This window comes from Myodes glareolus, chromosome 19, assembly GCF_982192425.1.
Source record: "Myodes glareolus chromosome 19, mMyoGla1.1, whole genome shotgun sequence".
NCBI classification, from domain to species: Eukaryota; Metazoa; Chordata; class Mammalia; order Rodentia; family Cricetidae; genus Myodes; species Myodes glareolus.
In genome coordinates this window covers 55,303,503-55,322,684 of record NC_142044.1, presented here as the reverse complement: position 1 = coordinate 55,322,684, position 19,182 = coordinate 55,303,503, and the positions used below count along the sequence as shown (strand labels likewise).

Genomic DNA, 19,182 nt, shown 5'->3' with positions numbered 1-19,182 from the left:
CCAGGTGTGTTAGTTGCAGATCTCTTACAGAGTTGCACAGTTAAAGCAACTCTGCGGAAAACTGCTGACGGAGTTTGTTAGGTACTGTTTAACATTGTATCCATCATGGCTCGGACTGCAGAGAACATTAGCTTCTAGGCTGTCTAACGCTTATAGACATTTCTACAGGAACTAAGTCATAGAATATGCACATCCTCATGGGTGGCGGCAAGCATAGGGTTAAATCATAAGTAGTTTTAATTGAAAAATACATACCTTCTTACATTTTCTAAAATGATCTATTTTTCCAGATATCTATTGCAACCAATTCTGCTTGGCAGTCTTTCAAGCAAGTACGAAAATGGCGACTCAAAGGTAGTGCTTTGTCGCTTGAAAATGATCATGTGGTTGGATAAAAGAAATGGACAGATGTACTTCTTGGATATTTAAATCTGTCCACCCCACCAGCAGAGTAAAAGAGGTGATTATTATGACTGTTAGTTTAAAATAATTAGCTAATACTGCTGTTAGCAGAGTATAAAAGATGCAATGGGACGGAAGGACAAATGTTTGGGGACCAGAGCTCAGCTCAGCCTGCTGCTCTCTTGTGGGACCTTCCGGGAATTTATTCAAATTTCGACAGTGTTACTACTTTCGCACTTTTCCTTGCTGGGATTCTGCAGGGAAAGCCTCCATGCTAAACAAGCTGATGATAATTGCATTACTCGGGCAGCATAATTTGCTTCCCTAATTGAAAGTGGCAAGAATTGGAAGGCGGCCAGTTCTTCACATCCAGGCCTTGCAAAGAGGCTTTTCTCCTCCTGAGCCCTTTCAAGTCATCTCTCCCCTCTCCCTCCCTTCAGGATCCTTCAGGTCCTCTCCACAGCTTCTCTCACCTCGCTGACATAAATGCCCATGTCTTCTTCATCATCGGTGCGGTAGCAGACCGTCAGGCCCAGCTTCTCTTGACTGCTAACACGGCACAGCTCAACCTCCTGAGAGAATGCATGCGTATTGAGACATTACTCTCAGAGTGCAAACTAAAAGATGCAGTTCAGGTCACTGTGAGACATTTTAAGCATTATTGCTAAACATCTGAAATGAACTTTCATAACAAAAACCAGCGAAATTTACATTTATCAAGTATTTCTGTGTAGTCAAATCAGCATTTCAGGTTTTTATTTTGTAGTTGGAAGTATGCAGAATCACATGAGTTCATACATAAAACTGCAGAGATTATTAAGCTGGAACCATAAATTATTTGAGGATATCAAAGAAGGTAGAAAAAGCTTCACAAACATTGTTACTGCATTTTCCTCGGTAATGTAATAAAATGACATAAGTTTGAACAAAACAAAAGGACTATACTGAATCTATCCGTTCTTCCTCTGAACTTTGTAAAGTGTGCTAAGAAGCAAAGGTTTGTGTAGGTCAAGTTAAAGTTTTTTATTATTCTACAGCAACCCTCAACCTTGGAAAGGAGAGATCTCAACCGCCATACGGGGCAGGGGCATGATTCAGAATGCAACAATGAATGAGCAAGAAAATACATTCACTGACATGCACTGCTAAGGGGCTGGGAATGTCAGCCTCAGGTAATGTGTACTGAATCCATTTCCTGATTTATGTTCAGAAAAATAATAATTTCGGTTTCATATAATGAAATGGGCTTGCACCTCTTTCTGACACAAACCAGGATAAATCACACAATGCTAGGTGTTAAAAGACGAGCTGCAGCTGCAATCTTGGGGAACTTATTTCTATTGTGGAGAACATAAGGCCCATTCCTAAGTAATCAGAGGAGGGAGAAGGGTGTAATTTGGAAGAGAAGCCTGGAGCAAGGGCTCTTGAATTCAGCCCTGTAGAGCGATGTGACTCCCAGTTCTATGAATTTCCCCCTCTTCATTGCCCGAAAAAGCAGGTGTTCTTCACGGACTCAGTCACTACCAGGAAGGGTGCTGTCATTCCTTCCTAGTCTTTCCATGTCTGTGTATTATTTTGTAAAAACAACCCATAATTAAGAAGTCTTGCATTTTTTGATGGGAAACGTTTGTATTTGTGTGTGTATAAAATGATTATGAAGTCTAATAATATAATGATACGACCATATATGTCTTTCCCAAATTGAATGTAGAAATCCTAACCCTCAATGCGGTTTTGCAATTAGGAGGCAGGACCTCTGGAAGGTATCGAGCAGTAAGGCCGTGAATGCAATTAGTGCTCCAGTCAAAGGGGCAGAGTGCACAGTTGCCCTGAAGCATGCAGACCTCAGGGAGAAGGTACCCTGGGGGAGAAGGTGGGCCCTATGAGCCACCACACTGCTTCTGCTTGGATCCTGAACCTTCTAGCTCCAGCACTGAGAAAGGTGTCTGAGCTTCATGAGTCATCTGATTTTCAGTGTTTGCTACAGCAGCCAGAATGGACTGACAGCAGATCCCCGCTTAGCTGCCCAAGAACTGACAGAGCAGTGATAAATATGCAAACGTTCACTTGACTCCAAGCAATAGGGTGTTCTCTACAGCCTTTCGTAACATTTGGAGAAGTCCCCTCCCTTCAGTTTGGTCTATCAGAGACGCCCTTGTCACTGAGTAATAACCGTTTGTTTAAATGATGCACTGTAAACTATGGGTAAATCATTAACGAGACCACGTACTAGCATAAACCGCAATGACCAATAATTTCATAGCCAACAGCAAATGCAACAAAATTTAGTCCTATACCCCAAGACAAGTGCTGCAAATTAGAGCAAAATGAAACTTCAGGGAACATAAGTGTGCCGAGGTGCTGGAAGTTACTATAGTTGCTTCTGAAAGCCAGCAGAATGAGAATACCAGCAAACATGCCAAACCGGGTGGAGGCAAGCCCACCGAGCTTCAACCACACAACGAACTAAAGGAAAATGGGGGCAGGAGAGATGGTCCTTCCCAGGAAAGAATGCACCAGTTGGCTGTTCACTGTCAAACGGTCAGCCCTGAAAACTTACACACAGCTGGGAATGGTGGTGCACACCTCTCATCCTAGCACTCGGAAGCAGAGGCAGATGGATCTCTTTGAGTTTGAGGTCAGTTTACATAGGGAATTCCAGGACAGCCAGAGCTATATGGTGAGACACTGTCTCAAAAACAAAATAAAACAAACCAGAAAGCAAAAAAGAAAACCAAGCAACATTATACGGAACATTAAATACAACAGATTATATGTTGGGATAGATTTGTATATACAAATACATATATGCATATAATAACAATAAATGAAAAAGAAGCCTTGAAGAACAAGGAGAGATTGGAAGGAGCCTTTGAAGGGAGAAAAGAGATGGGAGAAACACTGTAATTAAATTACAATCTCAAAAATAAACAACAAACCCACCAAGCTATCTGGGGAGTAAAAAAAGGTGGGAAGCCCATTAACCTCTGAAGAACAGGAAATAAGTCTCCACTTGTCACCTGAAGGGGAAATGCATACACCAAGAAAGAGTTTCCCCCAAACTGACAGTGGTTCATAGTGCCATAGGCTGAGCTTCTAACTAAACCCATATTTCTAGGCAGGAGTCACGGCCACAGAGCTGTCTCTTCCAGCAATAGTATAGTGAGCAAAAAGCCTGCTGTTCTCAAGATGTCTCCAAGGAAACCTGAAAACACTGTAGAGAGCAGCCTTTGGAGACCTTACATCAGAGCCATCAGAGGTCCTTATGGTCCTTAAGGGAGGAAGGATGATGTCTCATGCTGGGGAAGGCATGTGCATCTGGGTGCACTTCTCAGCATTTGCTCAGAATTCTCAGAGCTCCCTGTTCACTTTGGGGTCTGTCTACAAGAGGCAGATCTGAGTGCTGTGCGAGAGGGTTGAATGAATCCATTAACAGCAGAACCACTGAATTACCCACATGGTGTCCATTCCCTAAAAAGGCAAAGTAGCTACCTAGAACTTAAAGACATTAAGACCTTGAGGTAAAAATAGTGTTTCAATATTTGCATACTATTAAACTTATGTGAGTCAGACAATGATGGCTCACCCCTTTAATCCCAGCACTTGGGAGGCAGAGGCAAGCTGATCTTTGTGAGTTCAAGGCCAGCCTGATCTACAGACTGAGTTCCAGGACAGCAGGGGCTACACAGAGAAACCCTGTCTCATAAAAACAAAAATCAAAACAAAACAAAACTATGTAAAAAAGTGGGCATCAACACTGTCTGTCTGTCTGTCTAGGTTTCCAGTATGCTACTGAGAAGGCCTATGCTCTCCCATGTCTAGTCAGCTGCATCTGTCTTTCTGCACAGGTGTTTTAGGCTTCCTATTTAATCACCCCACCAGCAAAATCTGGTACTTGGGGTGAGCTTCTCTTACAAGTGTACTTGAGAAATAAAACTAATAAATAAATCCTCTTTAAGAGGCTCGTTATTATAATTCATGTAAAATGTGGTGTAATGGTATAATTTATGAAAATGATTTCTTGACATTTAAACATTGAACTTTGGGCAGAGCTTAAAGCCAAGTCCACAATAAACCATAAGATCATTTAAGAATATGTACTTGAAGGGGGATAGAAGGAGAGAGTACTGGACAAGATGACTAGAATTGGAGTGCTTGGGGGATGGTGAAGAAACCTAGTGCAGTGGAAACTCCCTGGAATCTATGAGGGTGATGTTAGTGAAGTCTCCTAGTAATGGGGGACACAGAGCCCAAAGTGCCATTTTTTTTTGTCACTAGGCAAGTCTCTCAGCAGTGAGATGGGGGCATCGACCCAGTCACAAAACCTTCAACCTACAAGATGTCTTGCTTTGCAAGATGTGCTAGGATAAAGATGGCTGATGTGGGAAGTCCTTCTGAATATGTGTTGCTTTTATTGATTAATGAATGAAGAAGTGGCTTTGGCTTGTGATAGAGCAGAATAGAGCTAAATGGGAAAGCTAAACTGAATGCTGGGAGAAAGTAGGTGGAGTCAATGAGATGCCAGGTAGCCTCTGGAGCAGACAGATGCCAGAACTTTGCCACATGACAATACACAGATTAATAGAAATGGGTTAATTTAAGATATGAGTTAGCCAGAAATATGCTTAAGATATTGGTCAAATAGTATTGCAAATAATAGAGTTCCTGTGTGATTATTTCAAATCTGGGCAGTGAGGAATGAACAAGCAGCCTCAATCCACAATTGGCACCCAATGTGGCCAACTAAATCCACTTAAAACCTGAGAGTTAGACCAATAACTGGGCTAACTTGAGGCCAACACCAGGAGAGGGAGCCCACACCTGACATCCCGTGGATGACAAGAAACCAGAGGCTGAGAAGACCCAGAAACCCAGGATAGTAGAACCAAATAAGACTGAAAAAAAAAAAAAGGTCATAGATCGGTACCTAGCCCAATTGTGTTCAGAGAGGCATCCTCTAGCAACTGATGGGAGCAGATGCAGACACCCACTGCCGAACACTAAGTGGAGCCAGGAGAACCCCACAGAAGGGGTAGGGGAGGGAGGATTTAGGAACCAGAGGTGTCAAGGACACCACTAGAACACGACTCACAGAATCAACTAAGCAGGATGATAGGGGCTCACAGAAACGGAGGCAACAGTCACAGAGACTGCATGGATCTGAGTTAGGAACTCTGCGTATAAACATTATGTTTATATAGTGGTCTTGTGGGGCTCCTAATAGTGGGAGTGTGTGGTATTTCTGATGCTTTTGCCTGTGTTTCGTGTTTGAGACCCTTTTTCTCCTACTGGGTCACCTTGTCTAGTCTTGATATGAGGGTTTGTGCCTGGCCTTATTGTAATGTGTAAGGCAAACTGCAATCAGGATATAAAGGATGTGAAAAATAAAAATTTAAAAACATTATTAAAAATACATACTTAACTTGCTTTTCTACTGCGTACTCAGCCTTTTTAAAGTTAGCCTTCCTTTGAGAGAATCATGGATCAACCAACCTTACTATGCCTTGGATTGCCTATACGACCAGCTTTTCCAACCTAAGCTAAGTCATGGCTTTGATCTTAAATTATATGCTCTTCCATTCTCCGGTGAAGACTAATGTATGTGTGTATGTCTGTGCATTGTGGTAAGTGTTTGCTGGAAGCATGCTGCAGTTGAAATCAACCTGAGAATAAATATCTGCCATAAATCCTGTAAGTAACATGGATATAGCTTGATACATCTGTATGCGGTACTGTTTGCAATTTTGAGTCAGGAAAGTTACCTCTTCTTTTAGAAAGTTTCTAAAGATTCTGTAACGAGTCCCTCATTCCCTTCCCATGCTATGTTCTCTGTGCCGTTGAGTAAATTCAGAGGAAAAGTCCACTGTTAAAGACAGAACTAGGGACAACAGGATATCAGAGAGACACACATAGCAGACAAATCATGGGTAGACTGATAATATGATCTACAGACAATGGAAGACAAGGAAAAGAGGTAGAAAATTCAGACTTAGGCTCAGTCTTTGTCAAATTAATCCAAAAGAAACGGCTATGTTCTCATTCATTAACACATAATCATGATCTGGTGTCTCTGGGGTCCTCTTAAATGCATTCACTGACAAACTGGGAGGGTAGAAGGATAACTCAGTGGTTAAGAACACTGCCTTCTCTTCCAGAGTCCTCCTGTTTGATTCCCAGTACCCCCTTGGTGGCTTACAACTGTCTGTAGTTAAAGATCTAGGAGATCAGACACGTTGTTCTGAACTCTGACAGCAGTCATACCAGCAGCAAACATTCATTCATTTAAAAATAATAAGACATTTTTTAAAGGTCATATAACATGTGATCCAACAGGGGTTAGTTCATAATAATGCACGCATAAAGCACACAGCTTCCTCTGTGTGAGCACACATGTTTATGTATATGCATGGGTGCTTGGAAGTCAAGGATAAATGCCATTCTATTCCTCAACCAGTTTCTACCATTAAAAACATTTTTCTTCATATTTATGTATTTAATGTGTGCATGTGTATGGGTTAAAGTACAACTTGTGGAAACCAGTTCTCTCTTTCTACCTTGTAGTTTCAGGGGGTGGACTTGGGTAGTCCGGTTTGCAGTTTTTACCAGCTGAGTCACCTTTCTGGCCCCACCTTTTTAGAGCCAGGGCTGGGAGTTCTCCGATTGGCTAGACTGGCTGGGACTCAAGCCCCTGGAATGCTCCTGTCTTAGTGTCCTCACCACTGGGATTTCAGGCCGGTGTCACTGTGCAGGGGGTTCTCATTTACACGAGGACAGGAGCTCCAAAACCAGGTCTTTGAGTTTGCATGGCAATCTTTTCTCCTATTGAGCTGGCTCCTCGGCCACACATAGCTTTAACTCAAGGACTGAACTCCAGGGGTAAAACTTCAGACGCTGAGAGAGACCACAGTAAAATGGATATCACAATTTACAAGCCAGGGTACCAAGCATCAGTGTAGACCTGCATCCCTTCCTGCGGTGGCTGCACAGTCCACAGTGGTCCATGGAAACACACTTCAGAGTGAAGGTTTTGTGACAAAGGCACTTAGAAGCAGCTGCCAGCAGCACATTTCTATTCAGGGTAGCTGTGCAGACAGTGTGAGGTGATTCTCTTGCAGAGACCCCATCCAGCACTCCTATGCAGGGCCCAGTAGCTTCCGATGGAATGCTTTTAGTAAGGCATCAGGCTTCCCTGCATCTCCACACACATCTCTCTGTCACCAGGAATCCACTTGAAAAACATAAAAGTGAAAAGCTACTAGATCCCCCACAGAGACAATTCATGGGTGTCTGCGAACTTCAGGCCTCCCGCACTGATGGCTATAGCAGTGTTAACATCGCATAAATCATTGTGTCCAAAATTGCTGCTCCACACCCCGGCACAGCCGCGTTTACTTCGCTATGAACAAGCTTCAAAATGCCATGCTCTGGGAATGGATAAATTTCTTAAAAAAAAAATCAAGCCATGGCATCCATTCCTGTGGGGATTGGATTGTATGTGGACGGAGGCTGGAAAAGAGCTTGCTGTGAAATATCCTAGCCTTCGCACAAGAGGGAGTGTTTTTAACGATGGGCTATCGTCTCACCCAGCCGGAGTAACCCCATCTTTATCATCAAATAAGGCGAGACTGCAGGTGAAAGGGGAAGATTGCACAGTGTGGGAAATGCAAACTAATGCAGGCTTTTGGAAATCAGTATGGCGGCTTCTCAATCCCTGTGTGATCCAGCTCTCTTGCCATGCAGTAAACAAGGAAGAGAAATCAGTGTGCCGCAGAGGCACCCGCGTCCCATGCTTATTGCAACACTAATCATAATCACCATAGCATGGGAACAATCATGGCCCAGAAACCAAAGCATGGATAAAGAATATATATGCTGTTTATATAAATCCCAGACTATGGTTTGGCTGTCAAAACATTCTGTCATTTGCAGCATGGATGGAGGCCACTATGGCAGGTGAAATGGCCCTCAGCAGAACAAATGCTGAGTGCTCTTATTTACATGGGAGTAAAGAATGGATTCCATAGAAGTAAGAGAGAAGATTGTTTCCCAGAGCCTGTAAAGGGCATGGGGAGAGGGACAGAGTAGATAGCTCCCAGACAGACGGGTACAGCAGTGCACTAGGCGGAATACCTCCCACGGCATGGCTAAATACTTGTGGTTGTCGGTAACTGGTTGAATATTCCAAAACAGCTAGCAGAAAGGATTTTGAATGTTCTCAAGATAATGAAATGACAAATGTCTGAGGTAGTGGATTTAAAATTAAATTGCTTCAATCATCACTTATTAGATACGCATTTTAAACATCATATTTGACTCCAAAAATATGGACAATTATGTGCCCAGGAATCTATAAAGATGATCCTACCTAAGACTCTAAGCAATTGTGGAGAGGGTGCCTGAATTGACCTTGCCCTGTAGTCAGGTTGATGACTAACTTAAATGTCCTCATAGAACCCACATTCAGCAACTTGTGGAAGCAGATGCTGAGATCCGCAGCAGAGCAATGGGCTGAGCTCCCAAAGTACTGTCGAAGAGAGGGAGGAGCAAGATTAAAAGCAAAAGGGTTAAGACCATGATGGGATACCCACTGAAACAGCTTACCTGAGCTAATGAGATCCCACCGACTCTAGCCTGAGAGCGCGGGACCAGCATGGGACAAAACTAGGCTCTCTGAATGTGGGTGACAGTTGTATGGCTGGGGCAGACTTTGGAGTCACTGGCAGTGAGACCAGGATTTATCTCTACTGCTTGTATTGGCTTTTTGGAGCCCATTCTTTTTGGAGGGATACCTTGCTCAGCCTGGATATAGTGGGGAGGGCCTGGGTCCTGCCTCAAAGCAATGTGCTGGACTTTGGTGACTTCCCATGGGAGGCCTTGCCCTCTCTGAGGGGTGAATGAGGGGTTAGGGTAGGGGGATAGATGGAAGGAGAGGGAGAAGGAGAGGAAGTGCGAGCTGGGATTGGTAAGTAAAATGTAAAATAATAACTTTTTAAAAAAAACAATTAATTAAATAAGAATATATTTATTTTGGAAAGTATCAGAATTTTTACAGAAATCAGTTGTATTAGAGCACTTTGAAAAAATTATCTTTTGTGATGGAGTCTAGGAAGGAACATAAAGAAAACAACAATCAACAAACAAACCATGTTCTGCAGGTAGGACTCTCTATACATAGTGGCCCCCAGCACTGGGTCACTGTTGCTAAAGCCAGAAGAATATACGGGACCAGACGACATTTATCTCCAAGGAGATGGGGAAGAGGGAGGAGCACCTTTCCCATCACTGTTTTCACTTAATTTTGTAATATTGAAGCTAATTAAAGAAATGCCTTGAAAATTATTGAAGAAAAAAATCAGATGAAAACTGTGGAAAGTTGAACCCCTGCAGAGAAGGGACGCCCAGACTTTTCCACCTCAATCCACTAGCTCCCAGGCAGTGGAAGCCCGCATCACATCTGCAGGAATATAAATAATAAAACCCTTGGAATGCCCAAGTCCCAGTGATGGCATTGCATTCGGAACTAATTATGCAACAACAACGAAATCTCATTTCTGGGCACATTGGTGTGGGGGGTAAGGTAGATGACAGGTTCTCTTTGCCAGTATCCTCAATTCTAGTCCACTGTCAGCTGCTTCTTTTCCCTTGGGATCACAACTCAATTTATTATTTGAGTAGACTTTATGAATTCCTTGAGACATAGATCCAGGTGGTCGGTTCCCCACTGTGGGCTGTGAATCCTCTTAAGTCAAAACTCCTCGTTTTGATTAGGGTTTTAAGCTAAAGAGAGCACATTGATTCCCCCTGTGTGAAAACTGAGGCAGAGGCAAGTTCACAACGCTGTTAATCAGGAGGCACCATCGTGAATTCCAGAGCAGGAATACAGGTAGAAATAAAAAACAAGACATGCTGGTGATGTTCCATAAACTTGTCACTAATTCTGCTTGAATTAGTGCCAGGTAACCACATGCAACTTGGGGTCCGCTCGGTTGATCCCCATATCTTGGCTATTACGATGAGTGCTGTTGTAAACATTGGAGGCAGGTATCTCTGTAACATACGAATATTTAGCCATGATGGAGTTGCTAGGTCATATGATGGTCTGTGATGACCTTGTGCTGTCTCTTGTGAGCACAAAGGTGGGCAAGAAAATGAGGGAGAATCTGCATGCGACAGATGATGTTTGCTGGGTCTTTTGAGGAAATCGCCGCTACTCCTAGGTAACTATTTAAGAATCTAGGAATTCAAGGATTTCAGAGTTGGGTCTTGAGTATTGAGTGGAGATCGAAATGATTATTGATTAGCTTTCTAATGGCATTGCCAACCATCACAATCATTTGTGATGGTTAATTCTCTGAAGTTTTCCATCAGAACCACTTAAAATGCCAACACAATGTACAAGAAATACAATTTGCAAATGTGTTCCTAAAAGTTGCTTTATTAGCACATATTAATTGTATGCAACTAAAGGCTTCATAACATGTATATTTATAAAGTACATATATAGATTTACATATATGTATATATGGTAATTGTACTCTCTATTTACTCTGATATGCACATAAGGTTCTTATTGTATTTACACCTCCATTGCCCACCCTGCTCTGCTAACATTGTTTACCTGCTTTTGGCTCTCAGGTCTCTTTGTTGCTGTTCACCTCCCCACACGAAAGATAATACATGGTATTTATTCTCACAAGTCTGGAGTTTTCTAGCTCCATCCTTTTTCCTGAAGACATGATCTCATTCTTCTCACTGGAGCGTGTGCACCAATGGTTTTTAGTCGTCTGGATGGCACCTGGGCTCATTCCTTGTCTTGGCTACCGTGGAGAATACTGCAGCAGATGGCTCTGCACTATGCTGACTTAGGAGCCTTTGGGTATATACCTGGCAGAAGTGTAACTAGATTATACATTGTTCTATTTTTAGGTTTTTGCAAGAATTGCCATATGTATTTCCATAGTGACTGTAATATTTACATTCACATCAATCGTGTATAAAGTTTCTGCTTTTCCTGTGTTCTTGCCAAGATTTAAAAATTTTTTCTTGATGACAGCATTCTGCCTGATATAAGATGGAATCTTAGCATAGTTAACATTTACCTACGGCTGAGGATGGTGAACATTTTTTTTCTTGTATTTGTTGTGTACTTGTGAATTGTCTGTTCAGTTCATCTGTTCATTTATTGATTGGATTATTCATTATTCTGGTGTTTATTGCTTTTTTGGGGTAGGGTGGGGTGGGGTTCAAGATAGGTTTTCTCTGTGTAGCTTTGGAGCCTGTCCTGGCACTAGCTCTTGTAGACCAGGTTGGGCTCAAACTCATTGTCTCTGCCTCTGGAGTGCTGGGTTTAAAGGCACATGCCACCACTGCCCAGCCTGTGTTTAGGTTTTTAAAATAATCTCTTTATTAGCATATATACATTGTGTATGGTACTGGGCTCGAAGTGGACATTTTTATACTAGCATAAAATACAATTTGACCATCTCTTGGTCTAGGCAACCAGCACTGTGATTTAATTATAAAATGACAGCTTTAAGCACTCTACTCTCTGAGGAGCTCAAATGCTCTCAGATTCGTCCCTTTAGCTCCTCTGTGTTTGTACTCAATATTGACTCTATGACCTTTCTACTTTTCTCTGTGAATACTTCACTCATGATGTCACCTCTGTGCTTACACTGCTTTGAATCCACATGTAGGCAAAAATGATGTTTTATAAAAATCCATGCTTCCTTTGTTCCCTGCACTGCATACCAAGTAGATCAAGGTCAATTGCTGTTAAGTTATCCCTTGTACTCCTATCTGAGAAACTGGGTGGTTCTGGACGAGAACACACACCTCAGCGGCCGTGGAGGCTCTGTGGAAATCCACTAGACAAATCTCAGTTGGGGCAGCTTGAAAGCCATGGCACCTTCTATGCCAGGCTTCTTTTCCACTTCCCGTTTTCAAACTTGTCCTTTGAGAATTTTGTACCATGGGTTTTGATTATATATACCCCCTCCCTCAACTCCTCCCAGTGCTGTCATTACACACACACACACACACACACACACACACACACACACACACAAACACACACACACACACTTCACTCTTGAATGCGTGGCTTCCGCTGGAGTATGGGTTCAGGGGTTAAATTCTTAACGAAAAATTCTACTTCTCCAAGAAGCCATGATTTGATAATGGCTCCACAGTCGACCTTCCTGCTCCGGAGTAGATGAGTGGCTAAGGCAAATGCTTATCTAGTTTCTTTAAAGCTGTTGGGATTTTTTTTCTCTTTGTTTCAAACTTCCAATAGTGACTTCTCGTCATTAGTTGGTATCTCATCTCGGGCTATTATGCCGTGTTATAACGAGGCACACCACGACCCTCCACTCTCCTACTCTGTCATTTCGTACCCCTCTCCTGCAGCTTCATTGTGACACCTTTTCTCTCCACATGATTGCCAGTCAGCCTTTTCCACGCTTCATGAAATACAAGGAAGCCACAAGATGCAAACTACCGCTTTATTTCTTCAGGGTGTGTCGACATGACTCCTATCCACCCTCAACGCTGCTTTTCTGTTGATGAGAGTCTAGTCCTCTCCACTCGTACCCTGTAAGCCAGGTCTAAAATCTTTTCCCTAGGATTTCCATTATGAAGCTATGTCTTTATCCTTGTTGTTACTCCCTCTTTCCTTGGGAAATCATTTCCTTTTACATATGCATTCATGAGGGCACACACACACACACACACACACACACACACAGACAAACGCACACATGCGTGCATTTAATTTCACTCTTATTGGGTAGGGCAGAAGAGAACTCCCAAAGAAGAAGTGCTGGTTGCCTTGAAATTGGGGGTGATAGAAGAACCCTACAAAATGTCTTGTAATCAAGAAGGACTGAGTTTTCAAAAAGAGAAATATTCACCCAGCAAAGGCACCAAGATAGGGAACAATACACCATATCAGAGAAACTTTTAGTAGTTACTGCACTGCAAACAGAGTTTAAAACTGAGCTGGATGAGGGGGTCCTGGTGAAAATAAAACTGAAAACATCATGCTTATTGTAAAAGATCATGTTTATTGTAAAAGACAACCAACTGTAATATGTTAAGTAATCTGAATTATTTTCTGTGCTGGTTAATAGTCGACCCCTGGGACAAATGCCCGATCTAATCAACTTTGAAAATTGGACCTTTATTTGGGCTCAGGATTTTAGAAATTTAAGTTCATAATTATTTGGCATATTTTCTTTTGGGCTTTTGGCTACATAGGACATTATGGTTGGAGGACTGGCAAAAACTATTTACCTTATGGCAGTCCTAAAGAAAGGAGTGACAGAAAAGTCCTGGGGCTCCAATAACTCCTCAAAGATATGCCTCCAACCACATGACTTCCCTCTACTAGGTCTGACTTTGTAAACAATATCTTTATTTACGTCATGTGGGTTCTTTTGTCCTGCCCCACACCGTTTTCCAAACATTCTATTTCCTATTGGCTTTAGAAAGTTTATACAAATCAAATATTATGCTAAAGTGTTTTGTAAATAATGCCTCCTTTCATTTGAAACCTAGCAGAGCAATAGTACACACAGTAGTTGTTTGCGGCCTGTCCGATATTCCTTCACTGTCTGTCTGGAAATGAGATGCCTATTTGTTTGTTTGTTAGTTTGTTTTAAGAATTACAGTTTCTTTCACAGTCTATGAGTATGTTTGGGGACATTTTTTAGCTTGAAGAATGGACACATGACCCAGATATTAGTCCATTGTATTTCTCTAGCCCTAATAACTTCTTCAAGAGCAGTACTGAGTCTCATTCAAGATCATAAAAACAGGACCGTGACTTTCACTAATATAGACTAAAACATTTGTCTTTCTTTTTGTACTTGAACTTGCAAGAATGTAGATCAGGAGCAGCTCAAGTTTAATCTTGCCACAACGTGTAGCATCTGGGGAGAGGCTCTGAAAAAGAGCAGATAAAAGTTAAAGCGCAGGTGAAGACCAAAAGTGCAGGGACAGGGCCGCACCCCTACTTAGGGTTATCACTGCACCCCTACTTGGGGTTAGGACAGAGAAAGGCTCCTTTCCCTTAAGTGCTTATTTTGGTCTTCTCTTTCTTGGGTTAGTTTTGATTGATTCTGAGACCTGCTGTAAACTTTGTTTTATAGACAGGAGAATGCAGAGCCCGCATGGATATTTATTTGTGTTCACTCATGGGCAGTAACTGATCGGAAGCAGAAATGGAACATAGGTCTTCTCTTGGTTTCTCTGAACTCCGAGGCTTAATCCTGTTTAATCAATAAATTTCTAGTCTAATGATCACTGACAAGATCTTTGTATAGATGGAGAGTTAAAGGCAAGGATTCAGTGAACTCAGTGAGGCATTTGGTAAAGTCGGATGAGATGAGCCATGAGAAGGAAGGTTGCAGCAAGAGCCACTGTGTGCTGGGAGAGCAGTCCAGCATGGCAGCCGCAAAAAGTGCTTGGGGAAGGACTCATAAAAAAAGTCCTTGTCAGAGGAGGGAGAAGGTGCTCGAGACACAAACGTATCAATCCTCATCTCACATAAATTCCAAATCATCAATTAGGACTACTGAGAGAAAGCAAGCCCTTGTTCTTCTCACATTTAAATTGGAAAGACTCAAAATTCCTCCTATTTTACCTTTACTATTAAGTTTTTAGGAAATTAACATAATTATATATTTTTGGAATTATTTAAAACTTAGAGATCATTTATCTCTATTTCTAACTTTTGTAGTGGAAGTGACTTTCTCGTATTGAGCTGGTAATTTACTGGCAGAGCTCAGAGTCAAACATGTGGGCTTCCTCGATGCCATCCAACCGAACTGCTCTGTATTAACTCCTTTCTGTTTGCTCACTTATCAAATTACCACATAGGAGCTTGGACTGAGGGTGTCGCCAACGGTGTGGTAATTGTAGCAGAATGCTTGAAGGGTATGAACGATACTGAAGGACGCTGGCCGCACAAGTGAGTGATGCAGACTCAGGACCACCACTGAGAACATAGTGTTTGTTATCCTGCCAGCCTGGTCAGGATGATGACCAGGGAGAAGGCTTGAACTAAAAACACCTCTGTGTTCTTTCGGCCCTTGGTGTCTATAGCAAATGTTAGATGAAGACAGAGCTCACTAAACTTTTGTATCCAAGCCCTGCCTGTCAGAAGAGGCTCGATCCCTGCTGTCACCTCATTGGACACTGCTGCTCAGAGACCCTGCAGTCTTTACTGAGCCTCTGTCTCATGTCTGTACGCTGTGTTCTTTGAATTACTGAAAATGTGTTTTTCCAAAAGAGAGTGCTAGCAACGTGTCTTTGATACTGGCTGTGCGCTTTCTGTGGAGTCACTGGTCGGAAAGGACAGGGCCCAGTTGTCTCGGATTTGATTGTGATTCTTGGTTACATTTGTACTGGCCATGTTTTCAGTAAAGAGATGAGCTAACACAATGAGACCGGTAGTTCAGCAATGCTGATTTAGAGTAACCAGCAATCCTAAGAAAACATTGAGAATCTGTAGGCATTCTCTTGAGAAAGGAAACATACTCTGGCAAATTAGACAGGCAGACAATCTATATCTCATCCATTGTCAGGGTGAGCGTTGCGCAGAAGCCAGAGGGAAATCTAAGGGACGAAAGATACCCCCAGAAATAGATTGCATAATGCTTTATTAACCTTGAATTTTCTTAATGCTAATGAGAAAGGAACAACAGCAGCAGAGAGGCATTGGATAATGAAAAAAACTTCTGAACTAAACCAACCTGTTTATTTCAAAGATGTGCTGACCTCTCAATGGAGGCCAGGAGATGTGCTACGTTGGGGAAGGGGTTTTGCTCTTGTTTCCACAGGAGAAGAAAAATTGTGGATACCATCAAAATTAATAAAGGTTCGATTTGAAGAGGAGAAACCTCTTGGAAAGGAGAAATGACAGCTTATCCACAATGATGATATTCATAGTTGGTAAGAAAAACATATAGAATGGGGGCAGGGTTCTGTTCTTATCTCCACAGGAAAACACTGATTTTTGAAAAGTTCAAGGGACCCTGGATATCTGAATACTGACAGATGAAAAATAATGACACAATAAGGACTATCAAGAAAACTAAATAGGTTCTGTAAATAAAATATACTAAATCATATTTCTAAATTTATAGAGCTGGTTTTAGAGTTGGACTCTGGCTCAGTCCCTCTCTAATTCCAAGCCTGTTGTTAAAAGAAAAACCCAGAATTTCTGGAGTTTCTGTCTCATGTCAAGAGCCATGATATGGGACAGAAAGAAATATGAGTTTAGAAAACATTTTTACTTTTCTTCATATCTATCATACCTTTCAGTGAATATATCTATCATGTCTTTCATTGAATATATGTATGTCTGTATATGTCTATATGATTAATATACGATTATATATTATTATAATCATATAATATATGATATTAATATATGATTAATATATATGATTAATGTTTAATTTTTCCACAATGAACAATAAGTTTTTCCTACAATGACATTTGAAGTTTCCAGGAAGAAGATGGGGCCCCATAACAACAACTCCACCTGGTTGAGATGACATCATGATACTGATAGCACTACCACAAGACCTGTTTTGGGTACCAGATGCACAAGACGATGCCAACGTGGTTAGCTGAAATGATGCACATCTTGTACAACATTCTGGCCAGACCTCCACAAAATACTCAGAGACTATTTGCAATTTTAAAAGACATTGATCTTGAAATTTAACCATCATTTTACTTTCACAGGATCCCCCAGAAAGAACGTCGCCCCCATGACAGCTGAAAGTAATTCTAGAGAACGACGTCCCCTCTCCCAGTAAAGTTTGTCCTTGGGTTTAGGGACATCATTTAGGGATTGGTTATAATTAGTATAGGGTTGAGGGTTGGGGGAGGAATTTTATAAGCGCAGGAATCAAAAAAAAAAAAAAAGAGGGATAATTGGATTATGGGATAATAGCTTTGTACTTGTGAGTTATTGTTTTTGACAAATATATTGGTATTGATTCTTATATATTGATACAAAGTTAAATTATGTTGACTATTTTATGCATACATGCTTCTACCTCTGTTTAAAACATTTTTATGTATTGACATATATATATTGTATTGATATATGTATATTTTACCATATTGCATTGTACACTTCTACCTCTGATTAAGATACTTATATATTGTTTATATATTGATATATATATTTACCATATTGCAATGTATACTTGCACATTGTTTATATTTGGAGGTCATATTGTCCCCATTTATTGCACAGTTGTTTACTATTTCAGTCTTTAAATTAGATAGATATTGAGAATAATATAAATCAATAGTCATCTAAGTTTGTCATTTATAATTAGACTAATCAGGTTCTTTAGATACATAGAGATTATATTCAGTATAGATAGATAATCTTCAACCTCTTCAAAGAGCTATAGAAAATGGCCTTTAATCTAACTCAGAGTTCTGTGATAGGGAGACACAATCCTTCCTGGCAACACTGATCTATTCCCGAGAGAATGTTGAGCACCAAAGACACTCCACCTGGAGCCTTTCTTCTTGGTAGAACTGGCCTTTGGATAAAGAAATGCCCATACCTCAACTACTGACAGAGTTGCAGAATATCCATAAATGGATAAAACAGGACTGTCATATCCTGCCAAGACAGGATAAGATAGTTTTAAAAAGTTCCTTGCCTTTGAAAATGGTATGTCAGTTACGTTAGGCCTTAGCCAAAGTTGGTTGCTTCAACGCTGCAAACGTGATTTTGGGTGTTTGCCCAGGTAGCCAGTTGTCTCTGTGATTTGTTACATGTTCTGGAAGTTTGATTGCACTTCCTAATTACTTAGGTAACATTATTTCCCTTCTCAGGTCTTTGATGGGATTGAAGATTATATAAACGTAGTTACTTTCCTTTTATGACGTGGCCAAGTTATTTCTTATACAAGACTTAAGCTAGTTAGAATAGGATATTTGTATTTATTGTATATAATTATGTAGGTTTGTACTTACTGTATATAATTTCGTAGTAGGCTTAGAACTCTCTTACTTAAACAAAAGGGGGAGGTGTTGTGGGAGTAACTTCCGCTGCCTCAACCAATAATCACTGAAGCAGGAGCCCACAGTGCAGCGGGGAGCGACTTCCGCTTCGTCAGCCAATAGCTGCTGAAATACCAGCCCACTGGGGCGTAGTATATTTCTCTTTTAAAAAGAGAAGCAGTTCCGGATAAGGCCCTCTTGGTTCCGGCTCTTGGTTCCGGTGCTCGGTCTCGGCTGCTGCTCCCGGCTCCTGCTCCAGCGACTAGGCTCCCTTCCTGACGGTTTATGGTGTATGTAAGTTTTACCCCCCGCCAAATAAATAACCCCTTAAAACATAACTGGTATGGGATTGATTCGTTAATACTTTACAGAATGGCCGCAGGAGCTGGAGGATTAGCAAACTGTGGAACTGGAGGGACAGGATAAAATGGCTTGAGTTATGACGGCTATTCCCAGGAGAAAACAATGCCATTGGTTGTCAACCTTCAGATGTACAGGAAAGCATGCTAAGCACATGAGACAGAAGTTGGAAAAAAAGTAGGGCAGGTAGAGAAGGAGAGGTTGAGAGGTGCTGCCCTTTAAAATAAACCCAGGGAGTAGATTTGACTGTAGCAAGATCTGAAAGTCTGACCCAGAGAGTGTAGAGGTGGGGGCTTCTTACTAACTTGGGTAAAAGGTAATGAAAGGAAAACAAACACAAACGATCAAAAACCCCTGGGACAGGAGCATGCTAATTAACAA

General features: G+C 41.5%; 1 protein-coding gene across 2 annotated transcripts in view; it reads right to left on the bottom strand.

Annotated features, from left to right (window-relative positions):
- Positions 1 to 19,182, bottom strand: part of Pdzrn4 (PDZ domain containing ring finger 4) — a 362,449-nt gene that overhangs the window by 24,749 nt on the left and 318,518 nt on the right. For both annotated transcript variants that reach the window (XM_048444799.3, XM_048444801.3), the window contains one exon: positions 876 to 974. In XM_048444799.3, the coding sequence (XP_048300756.3) occupies positions 876 to 974 (99 nt within the window). The remainder of the gene's footprint in view (positions 1 to 875; positions 975 to 19,182) is intronic.